General features: G+C 35.8%; 1 protein-coding gene across 2 annotated transcripts in view; it reads right to left on the reverse strand.

Moving 5' to 3' along the window:
- The window catches only part of IL1RAPL1 (interleukin 1 receptor accessory protein like 1), a 1302015-nt gene that overhangs the window by 1075693 nt on the left and 203179 nt on the right, over positions 1 to 23143 (reverse strand). For both annotated transcript variants that reach the window (XM_081041668.1, XM_081041669.1), the window contains exon 2: positions 16263 to 16368. In XM_081041668.1, the coding sequence (XP_080897794.1) occupies positions 16263 to 16344 (82 nt within the window). In that variant the 5' untranslated portion in view covers positions 16345 to 16368. The remainder of the gene's footprint in view (positions 1 to 16262; positions 16369 to 23143) is intronic.

Consider the following 23143-nt stretch of genomic DNA (forward strand, 5'->3'; position numbering starts at 1 on the left):
AGACAAGAAAAAGCTAAAGCAGTATTACGAAGACTCTTAGAAGGACTTCTTTAAGATGAAAAAAAAGGATACAAAATATGAATAATAAAATGGCAATAACTACATATCCATCAACAATTACTTTGAATATAAATGGGCTAAATGCTCCAATCAAAAGATGCGGTGGCTGAATGAATAAGAAGACAAAACTCTTATATATGCCGCCTACAGGAGACTCACTTTAGATCAAAAGACACACACACACAGGCTGAAAGTAAAGGGATGGAAAAGGTTATTTCATAAAAATGGAAATAAAACAAATTTCAAAAAAAAGATGGGGTAGCAGTACTTCTACCAGACAAAATAGACTTTAAAACAAAAGCTATAACAAGAGCCAAAGAAGGACCCAGTAATCCCACTTCAGGGTATTTATCCAAAGAAACCCAAAACACTACTTCGAAGGGATGTGGGCATCCATATATTCATTGCAGTATTGTTTACAATGGCCAAGATGTGGAGGCAGCCTGGGTGTCTGTCAATAGATGAATAAGTAAACAGTAGGTGATACGTATATACAATGGAATATTGCACAGCCATGGAAGGGAATGGGTTCTTGTCTTCTGCAGTGGCCTGGAGGGACCAGGAGGGAGTTGTGCGGAGTGGAGTATGTCAGACAGAGAAAGACAGATGCGATGTGATTTCACTTATATGTGGAATCTAAAGAAAATAAACAAACAAACAAAACAGAAACAAACTCATAAGTACAGAGAACATTTTGATGGTTGCCAGATGGGAGAGGGATGGGGGCGGTGAAAAGGGGGGAAGGGATAAAGAAGTACAAATACTCTTCCTCAGTTATACTGAGTGTGACTTCTTCAAGTTAGAATAATATGAAGTCTGCATAATAAGTTTCCAAGTTTCAGAGAATTCTTATTTTTTAAGTCATGAAGGAACAGATTTGGGGAAATATAAACAACATAAAACTAAAACCAAAGAACATAATTAAAAATTAAAATAACTGCACAAATGAAATTCATTATATGCAAGTTTCGATGTAAGGCATCAATTTAGTCAAGCATATGTTCTTGTCTAATTCAGAATATGTCAACAGTGTAATCACTCAGGTGGTGATCATAGGAAAATGTGATAAATACTATTCTGTACCTACCAGCTGTAATTAAGAACATAGACATTAAAATCAAACAGAATCTGATATCACATGCAGGTAAAGTGCCAGGAGATACAATGCTATCAACAGTTTACTAATGCCATATTAAATAAAAATAATGGATATGCATTTAGGAATATTATGCAGAATTTGAGAAGGATGGGTATATATATATATATATATATATATATATATATATATATATATATATATACCGTATATGTAAACCCAAATCCTGAACCTTATCATTGGAAAATAAGTAAAATTGAGAAAAAATTCTCTTAAAAATACTAAGTATTGAAAGGAAAAGTGGACCAAATAAACAAAAATATCCTCCAAAATAAAAAAAGGGTAGAAAAGTGATTATTGTATCAACCCAAAGAAGCAAAATTATTGTATAACCCTATGCATGCTATAGAATGAGACTCTGTCCAATTAGCTTCTGCAGATTGTCTCATCTCAGACAATTAGAGCTAGTTGCACAAAAATTGTCTCATTCAGAACATGCTTTGAGAGGGGTTTACAAGATCCCAACGGAGCTTCCAAACTTGCTTTGTTTTCCTAATTGAAAACTTAGAAGGTAATAACCTCCTCTCAATTCAAAGAAAGCCGGAAACCCTAGGACACAAAGCAGTTTCCAAAGAAATGTAAAATAAAATCATGTATCATTAAAAATTGAACAAAACAAACCAAGCACGTCTTCCAAAGAAGCGAAAACATGCCTTTGAAACAAACAGTAAGTCACCACTGTTCATTGCAGAGCGGCATGTCAGTTACAGAGTGGCAGAATGAATGCACAAGTTGCCAAATTGAACTAATTCATGTTCTCAATTAAAATAAAACACCCTCAATGTTGTAGGCCACTTCTATTCACCAGCAGCCCTAGGGTTTGCTGTGATCTGTCCTTGGGAACATGGAGGCATTGAGCAGCTACTTTGGCTCATGCCCCACTCCTGGCAGGCACCCTTCCAGGCAGGATTCCTTGCATCTAGTTCTCCTTCATGGAATGACCTACATGTGCACATGTGTGACAAAAACAACAAAGATAAGAAGGGAAAAGCTGCGCAATTCCCGTTACAGTGAAGTAACTGAAAAGCTGGCCTTCTGAGCAAAAGAAGAGATGTCCCCCAAGAGCTACTTCCCAGGGTAGCTTCGGTGCTTCTGGCTTCAGCTCTCGCCATTCCAGCAGGGAATATACACAATAAGCATGTAGGGTCAGGTCATCCTGACAGCTAGATAAAATTTAATTCTCCCTTTCCAGAGAAATGTAAACTCCGGTAAAACTATTCATGTCACGTAAGTTAAATTTCCTTCATTTGCTCATGTTACATTTCATCACAGAATGCTATGTGCCACTTCCTGGGTGAGTGCTTGTAAAAGTCATGAAGTTAAACTATATAGAGATCATTCCTCAAGGAGCTTCCAGTACTGGAGAAGAGTTATGACTTGCGCATAAATCGCCATGGGAAAAGACAGCATGTTGTGATGGGATTAGTCAACGTGCTTAAACCCAGCAATCAAATACAAATATGTATTGAGCATTAATTATGCGATGACTCTTTTAAGCACAGTGATTCTAAAAGACATATACATAAACATGTATATTTTTATAGTCAATGAGCTTATACTATTTAGTTGGGTAAATAAAACACAGATGTTAAAAAACGCTGTAATCACACATCCTAATCATTTTTGAATCCTCAGCACCTGGTACATAGTTGTTCCTTGATAAATGTTAAGTTTGTGAATTAATAGTTAACTGTGTGTATATTTGTATGTATATGTATGTGGGGGGTGTATTGTATGTGCATGTAGGTATTCATATATATGTTACACTATATTTTAGAAGCCTAACACCTATTAAAATGCCTCTCCCTATGTTTGTTTGAGGAATTTCTCTGAAATTAGCAAAGGAAGACTCATTGACATAATCTTTCATTACAAGCATACATGATAGAAGAAACCTGAAAGACCTCTGAGGAGGAAATACTGACGTTAGGAAAATGCTCTGTGTGAGAGAGGGATTTAGGAGCAAAACTGAGACTTGTATGTCAGATGTAGAGTGGGCCAGTCTGCACCCAAACCAAAAAAGATACATCATATTGAAAACCTAAATATGTATTTATCCAGGAGGAATACAGACTCTAAATGCCACATTGATTATCTATTAATTCTCAACAGATTTTTAAATTTAATAAAGGCAACTGTAATCACCTTGCACCTCTCCCTCTTTCCATTGTACAAGCAGCCACTAGTTTTCATTAATTCCATGTTCTACTAGAAATCAAACCCATCTCTTCCTTTCTATGTCTAATGCTACTTACTGCCTCAATTCATGACTTCCTTGCCTGGACTACTAGCCTCATTCCACACCCTCTGGCCTCACAGCTCTTTCCAATCTATCTGGTCAGGCTATGCCTGCTATACAGCTGCTTAAATTTCTTCAGTTGTTCCCGATTTCCTACAAGACAATAGTCATGTTACTGGTTATGTAACACGAAGCCCTTTGTGATATGGCTCCCATCTACCTTTTTCCACCTTTTCTCCTGACATACTCCTTCCTCCTGTCACCCATACTGTGCCCAAATGTACATGTATTCCAGCAATATCAAACTCTTTCATCTAAAAGCTACTCTAGTGTACTTCTGTGACAGACAGAATAATGCTCCACAAAGGTTTCCATGTCCTAATTCCTGGAACATGTGACTATGTTACCTTATATGGCAAAAGGGACTTTGCAGATGTATAAGGAAGGATCTTGAGGTAGGGAGATTATTCTAGATTAACCATGTGGACCCTAAATGTAATCGCAAGTACCCATAGAAGAAGGAAGCAGGAGAGTCAGAATCAGGAGATGTCACAATGGAAGTGGAGCTCAGGGAGAGAGTTTGGAAAATGCTATGCCTCCGGCTTTGAGTTCAGGAAGCAGCGACAAGCCAAGGAATGCAGACGGCTTCTAGAAGCTGGAGAGGGCAAGGAAACAGATTCTCCTCTGGAGCTTCCAGAAAGAATGCAGCCCTGCTGAAACCTTGATTTTAGGACTTCTGATGTCCAAAACTGTAAAACAGTAAGTTGTGTTGCTTTAAGCCACTGAGTTTGCATAATTTTTACAGAAGCAACAGAAAATACACTGCACTGTACTCGTATGTCTCATGTCCCCTTTTTTTGCATGATGTGCACGATGTTTAACAATAGAGATAGTAGACAGTTCATTTTTACAATCCTCCAGAGAATTCGGTCCAATTTCTTGTTTATAGTATGTTTTGTTTGAAAATGTTCGCTAAATATAAAAGAGTAACTAGAACTGACTAGTGAATACAAATGGACAATGCCTTATAGCACCACCAGTTTCAAAGTTATGAGATATATGGTTTTATAATTTGAAAAAACATGCAGCTATACAAATAAGCACTCCATCTTTCCAAAATAATAATTACCAAAACTATGGGGAGACTGTTTCAGAATACAATTGGTGGATATGGAAAACATAGAAGAAGGTGATCAAACCTAACCAAGATAAGTCATGTCAGATTGTTTCCTTTTCTAAAACGTCTTATAATTTTGATTTTTAAATAAGGAATCCGAACGTCATATCTCTACCAACAAATATCTAAATATTTTAAACATTTTGTACCCAGATATAACTGACTGATGTCAGTCAAGGTTATTGAGCAGTTAGTACAGGAGGAATTCAATAAATGCTTGTTAATAATTGTACACAGAATCTATTAATTTGTCCTTTGGGAAGATGAAGGTGCTTCCATGTCACATTAGGTCAGAAGTGCAAAAAACCCTAAAAGAAATTAGCATAAACAAATATAGCTGTACACATTATATATAAGTACTCATAACTGGAAACAATTGGAGGTTCTAGTCAAAGTTTGGAAAGACTGTTATGTGTGTGTGTGTGTGTGTGTGTGTGTGTACACACGTGTGTGTGTTTGTGTATGCATATTACATGCCCTTTATTTGGAACGAAATTTATAATAGCTAAGGCCCTTTGGAAATTTTTCTTCTTTAAAAAACAAAACATTGCCGACCAAGAATTTCCCTTCAACTTGGACCTCATTCTTTTGGGATATGCAGATAAGGGCAATTGCTTTTTCAAGGTAACTTTGCTTGGTGACTAACACTTCACATTATCTTGATTATCCTCTCAGGAACCTCCACCTTCTAGTCCTGGCCCAGTCCTTTGATTAGCAGGAAAATTTAAGTGGTTTAGCACAGATCCATCTTCACTTGATCTTCACTTCCATATTTCTACCAGCAGCTCTTACTTACATTAATGAACAATTGAAAAACCTTGAATGACTTTCTCTTCTATTGATATTTGAATCATTACAATGACATTTAATAGCAGCAGAATATTAAAAGGGATTTTTAAAATAGTTTGTAATATGAATAGACTTGTCTACATAATTTGAACTCTGATAATACAGGGCTATAAGCTGACATGATGATGTTATTATGAAAAACATAATATTTTTGTCTCCTTAAAAAAGTCAGTGAAAATTTCTACTATTAAAAATACCCGCAAAAGAACAGAAACCTACACACTTTTTTTAAACCCAGGGAAATTAACTGGAGAAAGAAAATGTTTGGAAAATATTAGGATCAATTCAAATAATTTCTGAACAATAATTTACCAGAAGTTTTCTATCCATTCTTATTTTCTCTACCTTCTGTATTACTGAATTTTCACCAACTCAGAAAGGCCACCAGATGGCAGTAGAGAGTTCAATTATTTTACAGAATGTAGTTGAAGGAAAAACTGGAAGAATCCTCTTTTCAAGTTGAAGTTGTTCTTTTTCTCTGATATGAAAATATATTAAAGGTAAAATATTAATTCACTAGTTTATGGAGACCTTTTCTCATCACTGATAAAAATAATTTTCCTTTATCATTCACAACAAATGTATGCCATATATGGAATACAGACTAACTGGAATATGGTTTTAGAGATACAAGTAAAATGCCAGTGCAAGAACTTTACTGAAATCAAGGTAGCTGTGTTAGTTGGGATATTTCAGTACAGGTAGTAAGATGTACATGATAACTGAATAGTGTTCAGGATACCCACAAGAGGCTTACTGACTCTTTTTAAAGAATGCTTATATATAACTGGCAGAGATTTTAAAACTTGGCAGCTATCCACTGTCATCGCCTTAAGGCAAGATTTTCCAAGCAAGGCAACAAACACTCCAGATGTCTTAAGAGACCACAACTCTATGAATTGAAATCTGTCTAAAATAAGCAAAAATGGGCTAGGTAAGACCCAGTTTAGTATTTTGAACTGTTAAACCTAATTTCACTTAGACTTGTCACCATCTGCAAGGAGAAGTACCTTATTTTTTATTTAGTTTTATAACAATACAGCATGTACTTTTCAACAAGACTAACAATCACATGTTTTCTTCATCAAAACCTCTGTTTTAAACTGAGTAACAGCCTCTGCTCCCTGGCATTAGGACAAACTGTGTAGCATAAAATTAAATGTAATCAACGATGGGCCTCAAGTACTTTGGCTACAAACTTCAGCCATCGAAATTTGTTTGATCACTTTGCAAATATGTAAAATATGTTACAGAAAAAAAGTGTTACTTTATGTACTGATTATGCACTGAAGGTGTTCAATAAATGCTTGTGAAATAAACATGAGGATAAACTTCTATTTCTACTGATGCTGTTGCAGCTCAAAACTTTTGCTAATGAAAAAGGAAACAGGTCCCAAAAGGCTCAGGGACTTGCCTCAGTGAACAAAGCTTATGATCGGCTGGATTAAAACCCAAGTATCTTAATTTCCAATTCTACAGGTTTCATAATACTCATCAGAACCACCTAAACCATTTCAGGAAAAATAATTCAAATCAAGAGTTTTTACTGATCATCATTGTAGACAAAAGTCGGCATGTCAATATTAGTTGTCTGTAGAAATGTCCTGCCAACTACCAATAGTCAACATGAGATTAACGTTGGCAAATTTTAATACACTATAAGCCACTTTTCCCATCTGCATGAAGGGAACAAGGATTGAATAAGTACTCCCCTGCCTTTAGGAGATTAGTCTATGGCAAACATATCTCAAATCTAAGTAAAAGAATTTTTGATTGGCTAAAGTTTATCCTTTCGATAGTACAATTATTCTCATTATCATGGATGACTAAGAGTTTTACACTTGTTTCACCAAACAGACAAAATAATAAAAGTAATAATTTCTAAGAGTTAAGCAAACTTTAAACACTAACTGGCACTTACACTTATTTCGTATAATACAGAGGGTGCCAAACAAAATGTATACACATTTTAAGAAAGGAAAACTATTAAAATTGTAATACTCAATATATACCAATAACAAAAGAGGAATACAAGTCACGTTTGACTTCTGCAATGACAAGAGGTCCTCACAGTGGTTACCATCAGCATCCAGACACTTCTGATGACAGCAAACTACTGCTTGAGCATAGATAATATCTCTTAAAATGTGTAAACATTTTTTTGGCACCCCAGTATATACTTTAAAAAAAATCAGACAACTTCTTTCAGATCTCAAGATGAGATCATCCTGGATTGTCCAAGTGGAGCCCAAATCCAATGACAAGTGTCCTTACCAGAGAAGGGCAGAGGGAGATTGCAGACACAGAGGAGAAGGCCATGTGACGATGGAGGCGGAGATAGGAATAATGCAGATACAAACCAACAACACCAAAAGCCACCAAAAGCCACCAAAAGCCACCAGAAGCGGGAAGAGAAAAGGAAGGATTCTCCCATAGAGCCTTCAGTGGGAATGTAGCCTTGCAGACACCTTGATATTGGAACTCTGGCTGCCAGAACTGGGACTATCGTTTTAGTCACACCGTTTGTGGTCATTTGTTACAGCTGCCACAGGAAACTAATACAACTCCAGACCAATGAATCCATCAGCTCAATACTTCCTGTGATTGCCACAGCTCATACATTCCAAACTGAACTCATCCTATTTCCTCTCCCTGAAAAATAACAGTGTACCCTCCATTCTCTGTAATTGGAAACACCATCAATATAATTTCTCTTCAAATTATTTCACAATCTATTTCCAAACATTCATTTGATCCCAGTTATTCTTCCTCAGAAACATGTTTTCAGTCTCTTTGACTACTTTTCTGGCCTGTAGTCTAGCCGAATGATTATGATGGAGTCCCTGACTGGTCACTCTGCAATTCACTACAGTCTTTCCTACAAGGAGTATTATATGTCTGAAAGCAGATGTGACCATGCCTCTCTCATGTGTGACCCTTTATAGCTTGACTGTGTCTTTCCTTCCCTATCAAGGCAGCTTTACTTATGGATTGGCACAAGCATTTGTGAAGCGCTGTCGCATAAACACCAAGGAGTTTCATCTTTATGGTGTATAGAAGACACCACAATGAACAAATCTGCCAAGGCAGAGGCCCAATCTCAAAGACTCTATTTTCTACTAAAGGGATTTTCAAAGCAATTCAATATTTCAGCCCAAACTTTTTGTTTTACATGTTCAAATCCAAAATTCCTTGCAAGACATATGAAATCCTTTATACACTATGCCCAGTCTACATTTTGGGTTTCATCTTAGTCACTAAGACCTACCCTACCGTTCTCTTTAAATAAGTGATCCTTTTCAAGTTTCTGTTCCTTGGGGACCTTTAGTATGATTGATTACATCACAATTCTCCTATTATAGAATTCTGTTCTCCCCTGTTTTTTTGTGTGTGTGTTTTTTTTTTCAAAAATCCCACATGTACTCATCAAACTCAATAGATTTTAACTTCTATCTTCCCTTTTCTCACTGCTGTTACTTTCAGTCAGGAAATCACTTTTATGTCAGGCATTTTGGGTTGAAAGGAACACAGGCTCCTTTAGGCTACCACAAGGAAAAAGGAATATTTTTGAAAGTGTATTTGTGGATTGCAGATGAATATTAAATTATCAAAATCCAAAACATCACTAGCGTCTGTTTCTTCTTGTTCTCCTTCTCTGCCTCCCTTCCTCTTTCTCAGCCCTGTTTTCTTTTCCTTTTCTTCCTTTTCTCCCCAACTCCTTCTCTCTCTCTCTCTTTTAATCAAGGACCACAGATCACATGGTCCCTTCAGCAAAAATGTTCAGCTTCCTTATTCTTATCGCTACCATTCCTATCCAGTTCCTAACTGACCATCCTTCTCTACTGTCTAGTCCAAATTCAATAATGTTTGATTGATATAGCTAACTTGTAGTACGAAGAATAATGCCCTCACCTCCACGAAGATGTGCACATCCTAATCACTGGAACACATGTTACATTACATGGCAAAGAGTACTTTGCAGATTTGATTAATTTAAGGATCTTGAGATGGGGAGGTTTTCCTGTATTATCTAGGTAGGTAGGTCCAACGTAATCACAAGGACTCTTATAAGGGAAAGAGAGAGGCAGAAGAGTCAGAGCCAGAGGAGAAGGGATGACAACAGAAGCAGAGGTCAGAGTGAGGAGGTCTATGAACCAAAAAGAATGCAGTCATTACTAGAAGCTGGAAAAGGCACTGAAACAGATTCTCCCCTAGAGGCTACACCCAAAACACAGCACTATCAACGTATTCCAGACACTTGATCTCCAGAAGTGTAAGATAAAAAAATGGTACCGCTTTAAGTCACTAAATTTTTGGTGTTTTGTTGAAGCAGCAATAAAACACTAATACAACAGTATGCCTAATTTCCACACCACCTCATGGATCACCTTCAAGCTACTAGTAGATCGCCCATGGGTCAGGGGTTCATCCTGGTCCAGCAGTGGTCCCCTCTGTGCTGGGGCTAGAATGAGCATCAATTCTTCAACATGACTTAAAATGCACCACCATTGACTGGCTCTTTACTGTGGCCCTCTACCCCTCACCTCTCCCTTTAAATATATAGAAGAATATATATTTTATCACCTCTATGATACAGTGTTACACTGTCATGTTTATTAACTTGAAATACTCCCCTCCCCACTGACATCCTATTCAACTTGCAAGATTCATCCATATGGACTTTGATTTTCTCCATGAACATTCACCACGAACAAGGCATCAGTCTGCGCAATTAACACTCATCCATACCAGCTGTATATAAAAGTTTACTGACAACTAAAATGGAACAAGTAAGTTTATGGTGAAATTTCATAAGTATATCCGATGATTATTAAACAAAGATACTGGATAATTTTACTTGTCGGGAGTAAGTTCTATTTGTTTGTTAGACTTATTCTAATCAAAGACAATTTCAAATGAACATTCAAATTGTTCTAGACCTAATGTCAAAACTTATTTTTAAAAATCAGGATAAATAGAAGGGGGGGAATATTTTTTCTTCCCTAGAAAAATTAAAATGCATTTTTTTTTCACTTCAAAAAGTAAAGAAACAAAACTGCAGAAGTTTGGTCTTGTTAGCTATCCCAAAGGAAAACAGAGGAGAAATGCTTCATACTTTTTGACATACTTGACAAACTGGGAATAAACACATGGCAACATAAAAAAAGGCAAATGCTGAGGGACTAACTAGGTTGTCTCTTGCTCATGTGGAATTAAGCGCATTGACATCCAGGAATTCCCCAAAGAGCGGAGGCACATAAATCACACTGGCATGAGATGTCAACACCCCCACTAGACTTTCTCACTTCCTATTCAGTGGAATCTCACTTTCCTTGCACCCTAGCATAATTTCATTTACTTAAAGAAAGGATGTGACAGAAATAATAAACACAAAGATTAGATCCTAAACTATCCTTACCTTTTTTTTTTCATGTAAAGTAAAACAAAAGTTTGTTTTAGTAACATATTCTAATGGCTACAAGTCCTTACATCCATAGTATTACACACCCAATAAACACTCAAATGTTTAAGAACTGGACATTCTTCCTAATGGCTAAACTAAATTATTCTTCTAACAATTCACTTTTTTTTGTTTTTCGTTCTATTCTTCAGAAATAACAACAACAAAGATTAGAACCTAAACTACCCTGATCTTTTATAAATTATTTGGGCTTAGAGTTACGAGTTGAGAAAAGCCTCTTGAGAGACTTGCCTACCTTTTGCTCTCAGGAAGAACGGCATCTAAATCATTTTACACAAACAGGCGTCCATTGTCAGATTCTAGAATGAAGAGAATATCAACCCCCTGTGGTAACCCTTTTACTCTTGAATAGCTGGCTACTTAAGGTAGCTTTTATATATCTTAAATACCTTCTAGAATAAGATGTATTCTTCTACTGCTGTAATATTGCCTCTTATTCTTCTCCATATGCTCTAATAATTGTGAATAATTTTCTTCTATACTAAAGTCACCTGCTTATTTATCACATATCCGTAATCATGAACGACACCCTTTTCATGGTGATCTGTATTGAACAATATACTTAAAACTAAAATATCAGTATAAGCACAGTCCTTCTTTAAAGCAGCTATAAATGTAGGAAAATTTAAACAGTAATATTTAAAGAATCATATTCCTTTCCTTCTAACAGATTTTGACATGCATTTCAAGCTCATGAAAATATTCATGACTTGCAATGGTTCACTGTCTTCATATAAACCCTTAGCATGCCTTAGATATTGCTTATTCTGAGTTTACATATTTTGCTTCAGTAGTCTCATATATTATACTAATTTCTATTTATGTAAAAAAACAGTTTTTCTTAAAATCTCTATTTCATTTTACCTTTATTTTTCTAAAACAGTGTTGGTCATGTAGTATCCTCTCTGATGCAACTCAGCCTGGACTATAAAGCCACACTTAAATGCATTCATGTAATCATTATTTCATTAAGACGTTTCACTGAACCCTGACTCTGAAACACACACCATATTTGGAATAGTAGAGATTATACGCATATATAAATCACGGTCCTTGCATTTACCATTTTATATTCTAAGGATGGATATGAGAGCAAAGAGAAACAGACAAAAATTCTGGATTCCTTTCTCTTCCCTCATCTCTATATCCAGGTCCCTCTAGCTTCATGCCTCTTCAGAATCCCAAACTCTTGGGCCAAATCACAACGTACACTTTAGTTCTCCAGAAGTACTATACTCATACTTTGTACACAATAGTCCCTCAACAGTTTATGTTATTTCCCTGACCCTAAATCCCACCCCACATTCTTAGTTACACAATATAAAAAGAACTATTTAAGAACAGCCATTATTAACAGAGACCATAATACTGTGTTTCCCCGAAAATAAGACCTAGCTGGACCATCAGCTCTAATGTGTCTTTTGGGTCTTATATTAATGTTTGCTCCCAGTGTTTCGGGGAAACACGGTATCCTCTTGGAAAGACCTTGGAAAGACCGAGCATTTCATCGACTTTAACCCTTCAAACAAAATAAAGACAATATTTTTAGTTTAAAAGTTCTATAAAGACACAATGGAAATATTCAAAACAGATTCTTTAATTTTCATACAAATACACTAATAAAGAAGAAGGAAGGAAGGGGGAATGGAAGAGAGGAAGAAGAGGAAAGGCAAAGAGGTGCAAGGAAGGAAGGAAGGAAGGAAGAAAGGAAGGAAGGAAGGAAGAGAGGAAAGAAGAAAGAGGGGGAGGGAGGGTGTGAGGGAGAGAGGGAGGCATGGGAAGGATAGGAAGAATGGGAAGGAAGGAAAGGCGAGACAGACAGACACAGACAAAACCACCAACAAGAACATTAACCTAATCTTTCTAAACTGGATAAGACACAAAGACTCTCCAAGCAAGGATTTGCTTTACAGGTGGTTTTTGTACAGAATTCTACAAATGATAGCAACTCAAATGTTTATTCAATAAATTGCTACAATGCTTCACACACTTGAGGAGAATGGGTAATATTGGTAGTATTTGTCTTTTTCTTCAAGTGCTGCTTATAAAACCTAAAAAGAAGGTATAAAATTGTTCCAGGGGAAAATCTATCATGTAACAAAGGCTGAATATCTGCTTCTAGAGATTAAAGGCCTTGATGCTAAATGTATGCAAAACTTTAAAACATTACCTAAGAGACCAGATTCATGACTTCAATCCTTAATTGTTGTAATCATATACATACCCAGAGTGATATTTAAAACAAAACATTGTAAAGTTTATTTTTAATATTTCAATCAAGGATAATATGATGATATAACTGCCTTACTATATTTAATTTGTTCCTTAAATTAACAGCAATGGGGTTGTAAGCCAACGTGATAAAAATAATACATCTCCAGTTTGTGTATAAAGAGCTCCTATTGCTTTCAAGCTAGTTCTGTTAATGAGAAACAAATACCTACATCTAAATTTTTATGGAATGACCATATGTGTTTGTCTAAAGTAAACACTATACACAATTGATATGCTATAAAAAATTCACCATTACTCTGTGCATTATAATCATATTTAATATGTACTTGCTTATTAAAATATCAAATTCTGCTTTTCTAGTGGTCACAGGGATCTAAACCACAGATCTAAAAATAATATTCTAGTAAAAGACATAGGAAAAGCACTGGGCTTCGAATCATATTTATTGAACTTCCAAAAAAATTATAAAACTGAAAATAAAAAGAGAATTAAATGATAAGAACAAAGATAAGTAGCCCTCGGGGTTAATATGCGAGATTGAACATCAAAAATTGATTTTTTATTCCCTGGCCTTGATGCCACTGGTTTTATAGGTTGGGCTGGGCGTGAAGAAGGAGCCATTAATCTTTTGAGGAAAAGATGACAAGTGCGGTCCTCTCCTACTGGATCTACAGCAATCAGTAACAGCTCTTCAGTAAGCTACATATCTACTTCTCTAAACAAAGGTGCCATGGTCACAGGTATCAGCTGAAATGAGTGCAAGCTATGAAAGTGTATGCGTAAAGTAATATTATTTATTCCCAAGTTGCACACTTAATGTTCAAGAATCAAACAAACTTCCATCAACCTGGGTCTTACCAGATACTAGGGGAAGCTACTGTACTAAACAGTATACAGAAAAGTAAAGAAATCAAACATGCTGCTAAATCTCAGTACCTGCCTTTTTTGTCATTTTTACATTTTTACATAGAAAACACATGGGGTTTTTGAGAGGTATGAAGTAGTTATATGACAATTATATTCATAAATAGAAGAAAAGAAGATCTCAGAACTTCTGCCAAACTTAGGGCAGCATTTTATCACCACCGTCCTAAAATAATTATGTCATTAAAATAAAACTTGAATTTGAGACAGGTCATTGAGTTTTCTCAGGTCTCTGGAGCAAAAGGAGATATGAATTTTTCAAGTGTCCCACATTTCCACCTCTGTGCCCATGCTTCTCAAACATACGAAGTTACGCCCCAATATCATAAAAGTTTTTCCCCCAAATTAGAGTTTATATAGAATGGACCTGTTACCACTATTTGATGATGGAAAAGTCACACTTGCATTTTGATAAATAAATCATAGATCTGATATACACAAAACTGAAAAAAAAAACAACTTTATGTAATCAAGTATAATAACCAGAAAAATGAAGTTTTTAAGAGTCAATCAATATTTCTATTTAGGATAGTTTCATTTTGTTATAATATTTGTACAGATGAGTGTTTCTCTTCTACGTGACCAGTATCTCAAGATCCATGTTAAATACTTTTAACATAAATTACTATTCTAGAATATATCACTTTTGTAGAAATTATCAGCTTGCATCACGACTTACTCCTCCTTCCACCTACTCTAACTCCCAAGGGTATGCTCAAATTTCCTTGCAAGTGGCAAACAAAGAAATCAAGATACCTGCAATTTGCCAGTAATCCATTCATATTACAAAATAAAACACTATATCACAATCTTGCCTTAGAGTTTTCTCTCATTCAAAAAGACCCACCAAGAGGAAAAGATCAAATAATGTATAAACATAGAGACACTATTTTTTTCACATTGCCTACAACCACATCAATGGCAGATACAATAGCTCTACAATAATCAAAAAGTTCTAGAGCCAACAATCTCAGCAAAATTTCTTTTACTCTCAACCCTGTACCATCCCCTTGTCCATGCACAAAGTAAGCCTCGATCCCTCCGCAGACTTAAGACCAACGTGGGGCTCATGAGAGTAGACTTGCTCTCTACTTCCTTTGCATGGAGCCTTTTTCATTACGTAATCAGTGTGAGTTAGAACCTTCTTAACCTAAAGGACTGAAAAGAGTTGCTGCAGCCCCATCTCAGCCATTTCATTCCCTCTCCTTTCTGAATTCCAAAGATACTTTTGTTCATGCAATTCTTGATATCACAACACTCCACAGTCTCTTGCACATTATCTTTTCTTTATCCCCACTGTCTATCTAGAACTAATAGCTAACGCATTCTAGTTCTATCAACTAAACACAATACATTTCTTCTGACATTATATCAAAAAACTATGGCTACAAAAATCCTGTAACCCCACATAAAATGTGAATGTGGCAAGTCTTTCTATCACCAGTGACTTAGTAGACAAGAAACAAGTTCAGTTAGATAATATTTATTCAGTCGTCTTGTACATTTCACTAACTCCATGTATCAACAGTCAACTGAAAACCAAGATATCTGACAACATGTAAAGTGTTCCATAAGTTTCAACATGATTCTATTTAGCAGCTCCTTTGACATCACCATTCTGCTTTACCTCTATATTTCCTACTAACATATTAGGATGTTTCTCCACGACAATTTTTTAAAGAACGTTGGTGTATTCTTTAAACACTTGCAAAATACCTGAGCCCATCAGCTGAAGTACAACCATAAAAAGAGTCTTCCCTAAGCACAGTTGACACTGAAATGGTAACAGTAAAAGTTAACATGAAAAAAATTCACAACATTTCCATGCAAAAATTAAAATAGCGCCCTTTATAAAAGATTGTTACAAATCACGTATTAAAATGAAATCAAACTGCACGGTTTGGGTATTGAATCATTCTAATTCATAGTAATTAACAGAACAAGCCACATTTTTTTCCAATTTATTTCCACCTTTCTAGTTCCCTATGAGTATGCTCCACTCATTTAAAGATATAGCTACAATGTTTCCACGATAAGGATTCCCGTTAACTCTCAACCTCTCCACAAATGGCATGTGTGTAAATATAGCACCATCACTTCAAGCCATAAAAATGAGAGAAAAGGAAGGAACACTGCTTACCAGAGCCTCTTTTGGTCACAACCTTCAAACTCTGAGTAAAAGTAGCATATAAGAGAATCAAGTGCGGAATCGGAGCTTTCATCTTCCAGCTCTTATAGGCTGTTCCCTAAAACAAAGATAAAAAAGAAAATATACACTTTAATATATATATATATATATCAATATTATTTTTGTTGGACGACTGGGGCAATGAATTCCACAAAAGGGAAGAATGTGAACAGGATCTGTATATTCTATATTCCCAGATATTGTGGTTCCTAAGTTAAATCAAAACCAGTAATGTCAAAATTATGTCTCCATAGGCCTCCCAAACTGTTTTAAAATCTTATGGTCACTTAAAGTTTAAAATCTCTCTCTATTGAGAGTATCCAGTTGTATTTTTATTATTTATTTATTTATTTATTTATTTATTTATTTATTTATTTTTCACATTTTTAATTGGGGGACAATGGGAGGGAGCTCCTCCCTGTCAGTGGAGCTGCTCAGTTTCTTCAGCTGGCCCTGGGGCCTCTTGGGGTGGCTGAGCACATTGGGCATGATCCCATCATCTCAGACAGGCACTGGATAGTTGTAGGGTGTGACCTCGTTGACCATGGTGGTGTACTTGGTGTAAGGGCTGGTGGGGAGGCAGAATTATAGTCCTGGCCATCTTGGTCTGGGCGGCAGCCTAGAGCATCAAATTGTGTTTAGGTAAGTGGAAACAATCCCTTCAAAAAGCCTATTTCACTAACAAGTTACTTTTAATATAAATTGCCAAACATTAACATTTTTAATGTTCCATGCTGCAATAGAATATGGTTTTATTCAGTATCACTCTTTCCAATTGAGAAGAAATCACAAAATCTATGCCTCTAAAGACTTAAATTATAATTTTGCAATTCTCTTTCAAAAAACTCTAAAAGATACTTCAAGAAAATTTAAGACTATGGCTCTATTGAAAAAAAGTACACTGTCTATGAAAGCTACAGGAAGATACATCATTTCTTCCCATTACAAGGCTTCCGGAAGGATACAATAAGGGACACTAGCCTAGTGTCTGGATTTCAAAAAGGGGAAATATTTCATCTAAAATTAACTGAAATGAACATTGTCTTTCTTAGAAAATCATCCCTCTTTTATTTTTCTTATAAGACTGAGATAGTAGAGCTGAAAGACTGAATTTCAAAAAAGTAGCAAGTCAGAACACAGTTCAAACGTGGACATGACAGCACAAGTTCTTTTGCAAGACAGTTGAGGACTAATCACACTCAGCTTTCCATCACTACGACTTTATTAAAGATGAGGAAGTTGAAGGGGTGAATTCGGAGGCACAGTTTTTTTTTGCTCTCCTAGAACCTCAGATACCTCTGAATTCTTTTAAATGACTAATTCACTCATATTAATAAAAGTCTGTTAAAACACATTTTAATTCACAAAAAATCCAAATCCATTCATTTGCAGTAAAGTGTCACCATCATCATTTTAGTCAGAAAGTCAGTGAATTCTTAAAATAAGCATTGAGAATAAGCTATTTTAATTCCAGTTCCTTTAAAATGAGTATAGCCTGTTTCAGTTTTCTAACCAAGGACTTTGAGTCCACATGAAGACATAAATGACACCTCGTCCGAAAAGCTGACTCATCAGCCACATCTGACAAACTGTCACATTAAAGTGCAAGCCTGATATATGGTGATGGAAGGACAACTGACTCTGGGTGGCGAGCACACAATGTCATATATAGATAATCTATTATAGAATTGTACACTTGAAACCTATATAATTTTACTAACCAATGTCACCCCAATAAATTTCATTAAAAAATTAAATTAAAAAAAGTACAAGCCTGACTCATGCATTTTTAAAACCTGAATCTCATTTCCCAGCCAACACACTAACTGGAGCTGCAGGAAATCTTCAAGTTGATATCTTCAGCCTTCAGGTTAGCAGTGAGAATCAGATCTTCTCTCAGTGTGACTTTAATCAGCACTGCCCAAGAATCTCCAGGATCCAACTATACATTACAAGACCTTCCAGCTTAACTACCTTATTAGTACTTTCCTCTAGTTCAAAATACTATTCCATTACTCATTTCATTTCTATAAGGCATACAAGCTAGTTCGCGATTCTATTTCTTAAAATTAAATTGGTTTGGAAAGCATCAATTTGGTAGCATCAAGATCTTTAATTGAATCTCTTGAAACCTGGGATATCAGGGAAAACAAAAAAGAATTACATAGCATTTCACAGATTTAACATCTTGGTCAATCTACACTAATCTTTACAAATTTCTTTGAGGTAATTTATTGTCTCTTAAAAGATTAAACATGTGTAGTCATAGACATCCAAGCTTTGCCATACTTACTGCATAATTAAAATTCTACTCAGAAACTACAATGCAAACTATACACCGGGAGTGCCCCAAAAATGTAAAGTGGACACTTTGGTCAACATTACTCAAGCAGTAGTTCACCATAATCAGAAGTGTGTGGACACTCATGGTAACCACTCTGAGCACCTCTTGTAATGGTAGAAGTCACACGTGACTTGTATTCATCTTTTTGTTATTGGTATATATTGAGTATTACAATTTTAATAGTTTTCCTTTCTTAAAATGTGTATACATTTTTTTTTGCCACCCTCTGTATAAACATTTACTGAGGTTCTCGTCTTTTCTTTTTGTCACATTGTAGCTCAGACTATCAGTGACCTAATTTCAAGAAGCTTTCATTTCTGGGTGGATAGACCTAACATTATTTGTCTGTTTCCTGTTAAAAATAACATTCACCACTTGGCTTCACTTAAACCATGATTAAATCTTATGCATATCACAGCAGTTATAAGCAAACAATCTGTATGGGTTCTTAACCCAGTTTTACCACCTTTGAGCTGTGTGATTTGTTGCACATAACCTCTCTGTGACTAGTTTCTTCATTGGCAAAATAGGTATTATTACAGTACAGATAGCATAGTGCCTACCTAGAACAGCACGGACACCAAGAACAAACTAAATAAATGAAAGCTGCTGTTTTATTGTTTTATTGCAGTTGATTGTTGTTGCTATTAACATTATTACAGACTCAACTCACAGCTTCTCACCTGTGAAACTTTCTGTATCTACCAGCTTTCTTTACATCCTAATGCATACTATTAGCTTACCTCTTAAATTATATTCCTATTCTACCACACTTGAAGTCCCTCCAGTGTAAACGTGTGTTTGATTCATCTTTTTTTTATATGCAATACTCAATAAATGTTTGCTGAAAAAAAATAAATGAGTGAAAGACTGAATGTGGCTGCTATTACATGCAGTTGAATTTTGGCATTCAAACTCATCATTTGATAAACACTTATTAAGCATATACTAGTTACAAGAAGCTGTGCTATGGTGCAGTGGGGACACAAAGACAATGTAATGCACTCTAATAAAGAAGGCTCACAGACCAATAAACGAGACAAATGCTCACCTACTTAATTAGACTGGCCCTATTGCCATATGGTGAGTATAATGTGCTGAGGGAGTAGAGAGAGGAATCTATTAATTTTGCTCCAGGTTGGGTCTGGTGAAGTCATAGGGAAGGGCTTTCAGAAGAAGAAACGTTTCAGCTAAATCATAAAGGATAGACTTTCTAAGGGAAAAAGAATTCTGTACCCAGGGCAAAAGATAAGGAACATTGTCAGTCTAATAAGCAGAATAATACCCACACCTAAACATGCCCATGTGAATTTCTGGATCCTGTAAATATGTTACTTACATAGCAAAGGGACTTTGCATATGTGGTATAAGTTAAGGAGTTTTTATTTATTTATTTTTCTTTTCTTTTCTTTTTTTTTTTTTTTAAGGAGGGCGCAGCTCACAATTGCCCATGTGGGGATCCAACCGTCAACCTTAGTGTTATTACCACCACCCTCTAAGCCAAATGAGCTAACCTGTCACCCCATAAGTTAATAATTTGGAAATGGGGGATCATGTTTTAAGTAAGCCCCTTGTAATCGGAAGCATCCTTATAAAAGGGCAACACCAAAATCAGATTCAGAGAGAGAAAATGTAAGGATGAAAGCCAAGGTCAGATATTAGAGTGCTGCACTTTGAATGTAGAGGAATGGGACATGGAATATTTGTGGCCTCTAGAAGCTGAAAAAGGAAAGGAAATATATTCTACACTAAATCCTCCAGAAGAAATGCAGGCATGCCAACACCTTGATTTTATTCAACGCATTTTGGACTTCCAACCACCAGAACTATAAGACTAAAATTTGGGGTTGTTTTAAGCCACTAAGTTTGTAGTAATCTGTTACAGCATCAATAAGAAACTATTACATCAAGGATGTGAAATGACAAATTTCAGGAATGAAGTGCAAATAGACCACAGGTTGGGGGGCTATCATGACAGAAGTTGAAGATATCAATGTAGAATTGTTAATAACAAGATATGCCAGGTAGGAAGTTGGGACTTTCCCCTTAGGCCCCCTACAATGGTTTTTACATATATTCTAACTTCATCATCCAATAATATTTCATGCAGCATCACTTTCTTTACCATTTTTTTAAATCATGAAAACAATATGGATATTGAATACATTTCCACACAATACCCATGATGACTCACCGGAGATTCTGACCCGCCCCTTTTCACACATTTCTAAGATTCTTCAAGAATAGACAATGCAGAATCAACTGATGCTCACAGGTGAATAATACAAACTGTTTTGGAAAGCAAAGTTTGAAGGTGGAAGAAAGTAGTCAGCAGGCAGTGGTACAGGAAGATGAGGAAGAAGGTCCGCCTTAAATGCAGGAAGTGGTGAATATTGGAAGAACAGAATAGACTTGGGAATAAATAGAGCTTAGTGATATTGTTTAAAGTGGCATTAAAAAGAAACTTTGAAAGTAGAGGCATATAGTCTGAGTAACTAGGTCTATTATGACACTATTTACCAACATATAGAAATAGAGAAGATACGTTGGGCAATGAGGGTAGAGAAATACATGAAAATATATTTGAGTCATGTAGATTTTAAATTGCCTGTGGAATCTCCTGTTTGAGTTGTCTTGTAGTTAATTGAAATTATTAGCCAGATGCTCAGTAGGAACATGGTAGGTAACATTGTAACTGTAACTGAAGTTAAAGACATGGATTAGGATAAACAAGGAAGAAAGTATAGAGAAGAAAGCTTACACTTTCAATTCTGGAGCTTACAAATATTTATGAGACAGGCAAAGGAAATCAAAAGGGAGAAAAATCAGGTATTAAAGGGAATGGGAATCAGGAAGGAGTTGAGTCAAGGAGGCAAGCAAGGATATCTAAGGAAACAATCAACAGAGTGTATGCATTATAAGAATAAGGAGGCAACTGCTTTAGAAGTACAGTAAGATGCTGCTGGTAATATTGACCAGTCGTTTAGTTAGACAAATGGGGGCATCATCAAAAATTTTAAGGAAGAAAATTAGCTTTGCTTGCTTGTTTCTAAATGGTAGGTAAGTTTGCAAGTGAAATGGAGGGAATCTGTACTTATTTGTTTTATTCCACTTATAAAGCAAAGAATTGGTTTTAGAATGAGAATGAACTAGACTCCTGTCCTACTGTATGTTACATTAGGCAAGCTACTTCATCTCTGTAAGCCTCAGTTTTATTATCTACAAAGCACGGAGACAGTATGTGCCATGTTTACTTCATTTTAGTTTACTTCATTTCTGACCTGTTTTCCCCCAAGATATTGAGGTAGTAAATACCAATTTCAAGGTTTTACAACCTTTAAATAAAATAATTGACTTTATGGTGTCTACCACAGTATTTAACAATGGCATTTAACTGCAGACATTTTTAAATACTAGCTCTTTTCCTCTGTCTCCTAGCTCTCCATTCCTGGCTGCTATGTAGTAATTATTTAGGCTCAAAAAATGATCCATTATATTTTATTTAATCCTTAAAGTTTTTACATTACTAAACACAGGATTATACCAATCATTTTCTTCACTTTAATCAAAATATAATTAAAGTACCCATTTGTGCATGAAACAAAGTATTTTACCAAGTGCAAAATTTACATAAGCAATGTCTGTTAAAATTGTGGAATAGATTCCCTATGGAGACGATAAACACAGGCTCATACAGACTCTGCAACTAACAGTTACCCAAAACGCATGATATTTAAATTTAGTCCCAGGGAAACGTGTTTCTTTTTTCATGAACCTATGGCAATTATCTTGGGGAAAATCAACCGCACATAAATTAGGGAGATATCTATACATTTATTTTTTAAAATTTAGCGCCTACCATGTTTCTGATACTGTTCTAAGAACTGGGGATACAAAATCATTAGGAAATGGTCACTGTGGCAAGGATCACATGGGAAAGAAATATGAAAATCAACGAATATAGCAAAGGGATAGGTATTATAAGAGAAAAATTATCAAGTCTATGGAGAGTGCTCAGTGCTGCCCAGAGAGGTCATGAAAACATTCCCAGAGGAGGGTAACATTTGGGCTGACTTTGTGCCAGGGTGGAAAGGGTTTAAAACGTGATGGACAGCAGATTACAGATAGAGAAGAAAAAGAGTGCATGAGGCATTTGTAAAACCACTAGTGGAAATAAAACTATATACTTGACAATCTATTCAATACAGGTTGTTAAGTAGGGAGGGGTATATGTTTAGATAATGAAAAATAACTTTAAAGTGACTAGGGTACTTTTTTACAAATTGGCCTGGACCCAGTTTTTTGTTTGTTTGTTTGTTTGTTAACACAGTCCTAATCAGAAGACCATTCATTCCTCTAGAGCAGGGGTGTCCAAACTTTATTCAATGTTTTTACCAAGGGCCATATGCGGTAAAATACACAAACAGCCGGGCCACTCATTCGAGGTGAAGTACGTATTGCCTCACCTGGTTTATTTAAGTAAACTAAA

The sequence above is a fragment of the Rhinolophus hipposideros genome (assembly GCF_964194185.1).
Source record: "Rhinolophus hipposideros genome assembly, chromosome: X".
In the NCBI taxonomy this organism is placed as follows: Eukaryota; Metazoa; Chordata; class Mammalia; order Chiroptera; family Rhinolophidae; genus Rhinolophus; species Rhinolophus hipposideros.